Source organism: Aphanomyces invadans (assembly GCF_000520115.1).
Source record: "Aphanomyces invadans strain NJM9701 unplaced genomic scaffold supercont1.5, whole genome shotgun sequence".
Classification (NCBI taxonomy): Eukaryota; Oomycota; class Saprolegniomycetes; order Saprolegniales; family Verrucalvaceae; genus Aphanomyces; species Aphanomyces invadans.
Window position 1 is genome coordinate 244,471 of NW_008580150.1, and position 8,130 is coordinate 252,600.

General features: G+C 56.6%; 4 protein-coding genes across 6 annotated transcripts; 2 read left to right on the forward strand and 2 right to left on the reverse strand.

Annotated features, from left to right (window-relative positions):
• H310_03213 lies at positions 1–1,437 on the reverse strand. Of its 2 annotated transcripts, XM_008867003.1 has the most exons (3): positions 1,139–1,437; positions 613–1,086; positions 1–556 (listed from the first exon to the last, which is right to left on the reverse strand). In XM_008867003.1, exons 1-3 carry the CDS (start codon positions 1,412–1,414, stop codon positions 26–28), a joined length of 1,281 nt encoding a protein of 426 aa, XP_008865225.1. In that variant the 5' UTR covers positions 1,415–1,437; the 3' UTR covers positions 1–25. The 2 variants fall into 2 exon arrangements, with proteins under 2 accessions (XP_008865225.1, XP_008865226.1); XM_008867004.1 differs by having other exon boundaries at positions 613–1,437.
• Positions 1,438–1,516: 79 nt separating this feature from the next.
• Positions 1,517–3,556, forward strand: H310_03214. 2 transcript variants are annotated; one of them, XM_008867005.1, is made up of 5 exons: positions 1,517–1,943; positions 1,994–2,122; positions 2,170–2,607; positions 2,676–3,247; positions 3,295–3,556. In XM_008867005.1, the coding sequence occupies exons 1-5, from the start codon at positions 1,566–1,568 to the stop codon at positions 3,389–3,391; spliced, it is 1,614 nt and encodes a 537-aa protein (XP_008865227.1). In that variant the 5' UTR covers positions 1,517–1,565; the 3' UTR covers positions 3,392–3,556. The 2 variants fall into 2 exon arrangements, with proteins under 2 accessions (XP_008865227.1, XP_008865228.1); XM_008867006.1 differs by having other exon boundaries at positions 2,676–3,556.
• A 321-nt stretch (positions 3,557–3,877) lies between these two features.
• Positions 3,878–6,502, forward strand: H310_03215 (hypothetical protein). The gene is made up of 6 exons (XM_008867007.1): positions 3,878–4,324; positions 4,374–4,512; positions 4,575–4,916; positions 4,988–5,979; positions 6,027–6,204; positions 6,258–6,502. Exons 1-6 carry the CDS (start codon positions 3,911–3,913, stop codon positions 6,416–6,418), a joined length of 2,226 nt encoding a protein of 741 aa, XP_008865229.1. The 5' UTR covers positions 3,878–3,910; the 3' UTR covers positions 6,419–6,502.
• Positions 6,503–6,882: 380 nt separating this feature from the next.
• On the reverse strand, positions 6,883–8,049 carry H310_03216 (hypothetical protein; the record flags this gene model as incomplete). Its single annotated transcript, XM_008867008.1, has 1 exon — positions 6,883–8,049. One exon carries the CDS (start codon positions 8,047–8,049, stop codon positions 6,883–6,885), a length of 1,167 nt encoding a protein of 388 aa, XP_008865230.1.
• Positions 8,050–8,130: the final 81 nt, after the last annotated feature.

Here is an 8,130-nt window from a genome sequence, read left to right on the forward strand (position 1 = left end):
GGGTCGGCCCACTCCAGCAGTCGGGTCAGCTGTCCTTGGAGTCTGGGTGGGCCAACACCCCCACTCTGTCGACGCCTTCCCCACCTCGTTTCATTTCCAACGGATCATCTTGTGCCACATTCGATTCGTCTCGGCCGACAAAGTCGAGTTTTACTTTGATGCTTCGACCGCGAAATAGGGCGTGGCGGTTGTCGATCCGCAGGGTCAAGATGCCGTCGTGGGGCATGACCCACGTGCCTGCTTGTACTCCGTCGGCCGCTTGTAGCATGGGGCATTCCCACAATGCTACTGCATCTTTCGTGTCACCGGTCAACCCGTTCGCACTGATGAAGGCGCGGACATCGATGGCTTTGCCTTCCGCGATAATGTTGTACGACACATGCATGTCGGCACCGACGGGGTAGTCCAGCGACTGCGTTGTCCGAGCACTGAGCGAGATGCTGGCCAGCCCGTCAGCATCCACCGAATTGATAGGAGTCGTTTGCGAGTTGGGGACGCCTCCAATACAGCACCCTCCATTGCAGCGGCACGTGCCACCCAGAAACGTCGGGATGTTCTAGGAAGACGCACAAGTCAGCACACGGCTACGAAGAATCACACTGTTAAACATACGTCGACGCCAAGATGGTGTTGGGTGAACGGACATGCTGCGAGTGACTGGCCGGACGAGGCGCCAGGGCATATGACCATCTTGGCGACAGTCCGGTGGCTCATAAGAGGTTTGATGAGGCGGAATACCCACTGAAACACTTGCGGGACATTGATAAAGATGGTGCGACCAAGCAACTGCGGAAACATCTTTTCGGACAGTTTGCTGGTTACCCCGAGCATTTGGGAAAAGCGAGAGTCGTGGCCTCGAGCGATCGAGAACCCAGTGAAGTCGAGCACGGACAAAATCTTGATCAAGGTGCGCTTCTTGCGCGACTCGTGGTCGCACTGGATGAGAAGTTGTTCCCGCGACATCATATAGTACTCGACAACGTCGTCGAACGCGATGGCGTCCATGAGGGCTCGGGGGTTGCACAGGCCAATGCGGACGTAAAACACGGGCTCGCCGACTAACGTAGTTTTGTGCGACGATGCCACCTAGCCCAGGACAACCGACCTTGTGAAAACGCAGTTGGAGGTGGTGCGTTACTTGGAACTTGGTCACTTTATTGTGCAGCGGGTGATCTTCGCCTGCCTTGAGCTTGGCCAAGACAGCCTGTCGATCCTTGCGCCACTGAATCGTGAACCGCGCTGGCTCCTCCGCGGCGTCAACACTTCCATTGCTCAGGACAAAGCGCAGCAACCACACGTCGTCGCACTCGTCCACCAGGACATCGCCAAGACGCTGACGGAGACCGTCGATCTGCACCTTGTGTTGCTGTAACAACGCGTCCAAGTCGCCTCCGCTACTGCCCGTATCGTCCATCGCGGCTACCTACCTGTTCAACACGGCAATTTTTTCGGTAAAACGCATCTTCACCATTCAAAGTGCGACCCTCTCGCACTTAAGGCTTCATTCCCTTTGGCTGCGATTTCTGTGAAACCGACAGACTGCCGCGTCAACAACTTGACCAGCGATGCTGCGTGCCAGTCGTGTGCTCACAGGCATGCTCGTGGCGTGGGCCGTTGTCTTCGTCGGCTGTAGCACCGCCTCTCCTCAACGACTGTACACACACAACGCGCGGGCTCGAGTTGAGCATCGTCCGTCGGCCATCCGCCGCGACATCCACGACATTGTCCAGACGGCGACCGTGTTTGTCCTGAACGTTGCCGAGCTTCGCGTCGATCTTACCATGCAAAACGATACGTCCTTGGCCTTTACAACACGAGCGTACAATGGTCGCGTTCCTGGACCGACGATCTACGCCGTTGCAGGCGACACATTCCACATCATGCTGCACAACTTGTTGCTTCCTGGAACTGCCAACGAAACGAGCTTGCACCTCCATGGCCTGGTGTGTTTGAGTATGAAGTGCTTGTGTTTCACTGATGGGTCATGGTGTAGCACGTCGCTAATGACTTGACGCCAGTGCTGCCGTCGCAGGCAAACATGCTGACCTACCACATTCCACTCGATCATCCGTCCGGCACGTACTGGTACCATCCCCATCGCCACGGCCAGTTGAATTCACAGGTATACCACTTTACGTGCAAGCATGGTTTGATGAACTGGCACGACAGATCTCGGGGTTGATGGCAGGCGCATTCATCATCCTTGACCGGGTAACGGACCTGCCGCCGTCGCTGCAAAACTGCCAAGATCACGTGCTTCTTCTACAAGGAGTTTGCACTGACGGCTGCGCCTCGGACTACAATATGTTGGAAAGAGCGATCCATGGCCAGTCTCCCTCACATTTTGACCCGCATGTCGTCGTCTCGGGCAATGCGACGACGACGCAAGGCATGCAGCTTCTAGTGAACGGCGAGTCTGTACCGACGCTAATGCTTCGTCCATCTACTTGGACGCGTTTGCGATTCGTGAACGCACTGGCGAATTCAATCGTCGAGCTTAAGCTACCCTGCACGTCGCATCTCCTCGCCCGCGATGGCGTGACAAAGGACAAGTGGCGACAGGTCGACCTTTTAGTTATTCCACCTGGGGGCCGGGCGGACGTAGCGGTACGAACCTAGCCATTAAGAAGTCCCATCGGCCTCAGCAACCTGATGGGTGTCCTGTAACGTGGTAGATGCAATGTCCAGTGGCTGGCTCCCAATTTGCAGTCGTCGTGGACAGAAGAGCCACGCGAAACGAATGGCTCGGAACAGTCCACCACCGTGTGCCAAGTCAACTTGCATTGATCATTCAGACAGTGTTGGCGGATTCACCGGTGGGCCGACCACGAGGCCAAGCACACGTACATTCGCTTGAAGCGGCTCCACCGCACGTCACATTGCCATGGTACATGTCGCTTCCACCAGCAATGAAAGGCGTTGCCGAGGAAACTCCTCCCCAATGCGACGTTCTGTACGAGTTTACAACCGACAAGAATCCCATCGACGGGTCCATGGCAATGGGTGTAAACCATGTTTCGATGGACATGGTGCCACCCGGCAACGTCAATGTAACTTACCTTCGACGAAACCAGTCGATCGTGTGGTGCGTGGGCTCTATCGCAGGCCACAGCCATCCATTCCACGTGCACAACACGCACTTTCAGGTCATCAAGTCGCTGCGATGGAATTCCACTCAACCACATCTGTACGAGCACGACGAATGGCGAGACACGATTCCGTTGTACAAAGACCATGTTCTACTGCAGTGCGTCCACTTCTACCTTTAGCGGATTGCTCCTCATGCAACACTAGGATCACGCCGGCCGTACTGGGACCGATGCTCTCACATTGCCACATTGCATGGCACGCTGATCATGGAATGGGTCGCATGTTCCACGTGTTGGAGTAGTGCTGTCCAGAGGACTCATGCCGTCGCCGCGTCCACCGCTGCCGCTCGCGAGGGGCGCGTCATGGCTGAGCAACATCAAATGTCCTTCCATGATATTTGACGTTCCCAACCTTCAGTGAGAATGCCGTGTTTGCTACCGTATATATAGATAGATCTGCATCGCGCCGCCATGGATGGCCATTGCCACCTCTATCATGACCTGACTCGCAGTAGCCGTTTGTGCAACCAGGGCACGTGTTCCCAGTTCAGCTCTCTGAAGTTCCCCTGCATGCACTTTCCTGCAAAGAGCTGACGATGATGATCCGTTGGAGGTCTCACAAAGCGCGGGTTGTCAGTAAGTCGTTTCGGTCATGTCTCGATTAGGTGGTGTCCAACGTGTGCCTTGATACGCGATTCAGGGAAAAAATTTGTTGCATTTTTAAAACATATCGTGTAAAAAATTGAAAATTTGGTTGAAGGTGAAATTGTTCGGATAAATTGTCGTCCATCGTTTCGCACATTGATTTTACAGCTGGCAGGATGAAGCGGTCGGCGGTGCTAGTGATCGTTCTCGGCCATGGGGGAGTGACGAGTGCCGCGAAAGGTCCACATTACGATGCCAAGAGCGGGATCCCTGCGTGGGTCGACATCGATACACCCAAACAGTATTACAAGGCGACGTCGTCTCGTGGAGAAACATGGAATCTCGTCATGAGCGACGAATTCAACCGACCTGGGCGCAACTTCACGGCAGGCGTGGATCCCATGTGGACAGCCATTGAGATGGCCGATGGCGTGAACGCCGCCCTGGAATACTACTCGGTGAACATGACAGAGACGGTCATGGAACCCGACGGCCGAGGCGTGTTTCGGATTGTTACCAAGCACGACGACATTTCGTTTCGCGTGTACAACCCGTACAAGACCCCGCCTGGATTCCAGCAGAGCCGCATGGTACGCCCATTTCCGATGCGCCGTCCATATCATGCCACGGTGCCTGTAGTACTATCGCAGTGGCATGTTGCAGTCGTGGAACAAGTTTTGCATGCAAGGCGGGCTCATCGAAGTGATGTGCCAGCAGCCGGGAGTTACAGGAGCGAACAATCCGGACGCCAGTAACCCACAAGCTCGCGTCACGGGAGGTGCGTGCGCCTGCCCTCACACATTCTCCATGACCTTGTCATCATGTTGATGGAGGTGATAGGCATCTACTACCCGACATGGCCCGGCGTCTGGCTCCTTGGCAACCTTGGGCGCGCACTGTTCTTGTCATCGACGACTCGCATGTGGCCGTGGTCGTACGACGTGTGCGATAAGAACTTGGAAAAAGACCAGCGGATTTCAGCCTGCGACAGTAATCCCGGCTTTGGGTTGAACCCAAACCAAGGACGGGGGGCGCCAGAGATCGACATCCTCGAAGGCGGCGGCGCAGCCATTTCGTCGTCGGTGCAAATTGCGCCCGGCATGCCAGACGAGTACCGACCCGTGTTTCCAGCCGACGACAACAACGCTTATTGTATCTACAGCAACGAATGCAAAACCATCGGTATGTGCTGAAGTAAAAGGCAACTCTTCCGTCCATGGCGGGTGCTACTTACGCTGCGGTGGACGGTGTAGGCGCCAACACCCCCGACGTTCCCTCGAGTATGACGGTCACTCGAGGCCACCGGTCTTGGTACCAAGGCCTTCGGTACGCCGCCCATGTCTGTGCCACCAGTGCCAAGGATGTCCAAAGCGCTGTCGCCATCAACGCAAGTTTGACAAGCGGAATTACCGCGAATGCGTGCTCGCTGTCGACATGTCCAGCGTCGTTCGACGTGAATGGCGATCGCGGGCCGGTTGACGGCAAGGCTGGAACGGGACTGTACTGGGGCATCAACACAAAAGGCCAATGTTTTCCTGTCATGAACGGCTACAACGGAGCATACTTGTGTGACCCGTACACGACGAACGCCAAGTGCACTGCACCACTGCACTCGGACGGGAACAGCAACGGCAACAACATTTCGCCCTTTTCGTACCAAATGGATGCAATTTCGGCCAACTGGCCCGTCGAGTTTGCAGCGTATTCGGGGTACCTCAAGTACCAGCTTGAGTGGGTGATGGGGCGCCAGGGATATGTCCGTTGGATGATTGATGGAGTCCCGTTGTTTGAGATCCCGGCCGAAAGCCTCGAGAACCCGCCGCAGAATGCTGCCATGTCGAACCCGAAGAAGCTAATGATTGAAGAACCGCTCTACTTGATCTTCAACACGGCGCTGTCGACGAGTTGGGGGACGCAGCCCCCGAACCCCGGCAAACCATGCCGCGGTGACGGTCGCGATGACAAAGTGAATCGCGTGTGCGACGCGTTCCCGCTCTACCTCAAGATCGACTACATCCGCGTGTGGCAAAACACTTCGACTATGTCGGTCGGATGCGACCCAGCCAGCCACCCCACGCGCCTCTGGATCGACGGCCATAAGTCCGACTACGAAGACGTGGACAACCCGAACATCGACGTCGATGGGAACGCATTTTGCACGGACAACGCCGACTGCACCCTCGCTGGTTCCATCGTGACGGGCTCGTGCAGTGACACGAAGCGGTGCGTGTGCTCGGCCCCGGCGGTGCGTATCCATCTTCCAAACGCTCCACGATTCCATGCGTGTTGTAGGTATGGGGCGGGCCACGATGCACGTCAAATCGAGGATCGGTCAGCGGGTCGGCATCCACAGGATCGATGGGACCTCCCCTTGTCGCTGTCGTCATCATTTCAGTCCTGGCGACCGCTGGCGCAGCCTTGATTGTATACATTCGCGGACGTGGCAAACGGCTGCAACTGCAGTTCCGAGGTAGTCCCGCATGCATGGCCTTGGCCTCGTGAGTGACTCTTTACCACGTATAGGAAACTTGTATGCGAACGCCGAGCCGATGACGATGCCGCAGGAAATGAATCTCCGAGGGACGGTCATTAGTCGGCAAGGCAGCATGGAAGAGATGGCGGCGTCCAAGAGCGGCGGTGCTGCGTCCCGCACCGACACGATTCGGTCGCGACGAGTCGTCTAGTCACGTTGACGTGCTGCGATGGTCTTCACCTGTCCGTGTATGGCTTTCAATACACAGAAAATACGACGGCTTTTCCTGAATCCATTCCACGCCTCCCCTGTTAGTTGACTCATCCCACAGTGAGCAAGCGCAGATATCTTCAGTACAGACCTCGATGCCGAGCCATTTGCGTCTGAAACAGCTCCAGATCCAAGTCGACCCACCTGACCACGATCGCCACAACTAACTATCGTGTTCACGTGCACGACTAGTTGGTCGCTGCCTTCCAAAGTTACGCTCAGAGCTCAAGCCGCCGGACAAACGGCGTTGTCCTTGACTTTGCATTCATCTTCCAGTGACGTCGTCCGCATCCACTGGAGCGGACGACACGCTACAAAAGTCACATACACGCGAGACAACTGAAATAGACGAAATGTACTGACGACACGCTACGGACACACTTCTAACATCGCTTCTACTGAAGCTTAACCCTTCTTGGCCTTGACGGCAGGGCACTTGCCCGTCTTGGGGTCCATCTTGCCGTTGCCGCCCGCAATGCGGTAGCACTTGGTCGACGGGTAGATCGACATGATGCTGGTCGTGACGGAGAAGGTCAAGCACGAGAAGAACACGAGCAACAAAATCGCTCCTGCCAACGCACTCTTGCCGCCCTTCTTCTTGAGCTCTTGCATCTGCTGGCGCTGGGGAGGCAACATCCACAGCCACGCCAACGCAAACAGCTTGCACCCGTACGAGATGAAGAACGAGTACGTCACGTCCCAACGCACTTCGGTCGTGTCGTCCATGATGTCGTCCTGCGACAGCATAAAGTACGAGTCGATGTACTTGTACAGCACGGACGCGAACGGAGACGCCAAGTTGGACACGGTCGTGATCAAGCCGTAGGTCGCGCCTTCGTTCCCGATGTCGGCGATCTCGACGGCGCAGTAAGTCGCCACGATGAAGCGCACGCCGCCAGGCACGTTGTCCGCCAGACCCACGCCGTTGTAGAACCACTGGTTGCGCACAACATCCCAGATCGTGAAAAACGTGATCGTCCCGTCGATCACGATCACACCGATCGAGCTGAGCGCGATGGCCCAGCGCCAGTTCCAGTGCAGACCCCACTTGGCCACGACCACCAAGATGCCCGAAAAGATGAACCCGCCGAGCACGCTCGACAACGCGTCGTTCAACGGCTCCACGTTCGCCCAGATGCTGTACATGGGCGACCCGGCCGTCGACCCGATGCCTTGGAACACGTTGTTGATGAAGCGGAACGCGCAGATCTGCCACATCACGCGCTTCTGCAACAAGTCCCAAAAGTTGCCGGCCCACTCGCGGAACGGAACCGCCGGCGTCTTGACTTCCTCCATGATGAAGATCGTCGACAGCACCACGATCACGCACGGAATCAAGCAGATGCCGTACGGCACGTTCGGCGCCATCGCGAACTCGAACGACCCGTTGTAGTTGATACCGTTCAACCCGAAACCAATGATCACGCTCGAGATGATGCCCGTCAGCGTGCGCACCGTGTAGATCGCCGTCTGGACGCGGCCGCGGATCGCCAGCGGCTCGCGCTGCGCGTACTGCACCACCATCGCGTCCGACGCGCACGCAGCCGTCACGTACCCCAGCGACACAAACATGGACAAAATGATAAACAGACCCCCGTTGTCCGGCGCCGACAGGTTGAACAAGTCCTGGTCCTTCACCGACGCGTTCGAGTA

Coding starts and splice junctions, on each gene's coding strand:
- H310_03213 (XM_008867003.1), bottom strand. CDS start 1,414: ATGGACGATACGGGCAGTAGCGGAGGCGACTTGGACGCGTTGTTACAG. Junction 1,087..1,138: donor ATAAAGTGACCAAGTTCCAA/GTAACGCACCAC, acceptor GTCCTGGGCTAG/GTGGCATCGTCGCACAAAAC. Junction 557..612: donor AACACCATCTTGGCGTCGAC/GTATGTTTAACA, acceptor GCGTCTTCCTAG/AACATCCCGACGTTTCTGGG.
- H310_03215 (XM_008867007.1), top strand. CDS start 3,911: ATGAAGCGGTCGGCGGTGCTAGTGATCGTTCTCGGCCATGGGGGAGTG. Junction 4,325..4,373: donor GATTCCAGCAGAGCCGCATG/GTACGCCCATTT, acceptor CGGTGCCTGTAG/TACTATCGCAGTGGCATGTT. Junction 4,917..4,987: donor CAACGAATGCAAAACCATCG/GTATGTGCTGAA, acceptor TGGACGGTGTAG/GCGCCAACACCCCCGACGTT.
- H310_03214 (XM_008867005.1), top strand. CDS start 1,566: ATGCTGCGTGCCAGTCGTGTGCTCACAGGCATGCTCGTGGCGTGGGCC. Junction 2,608..2,675: donor GGGGCCGGGCGGACGTAGCG/GTACGAACCTAG, acceptor GTAACGTGGTAG/ATGCAATGTCCAGTGGCTGG. Junction 3,248..3,294: donor AAAGACCATGTTCTACTGCA/GTGCGTCCACTT, acceptor ATGCAACACTAG/GATCACGCCGGCCGTACTGG.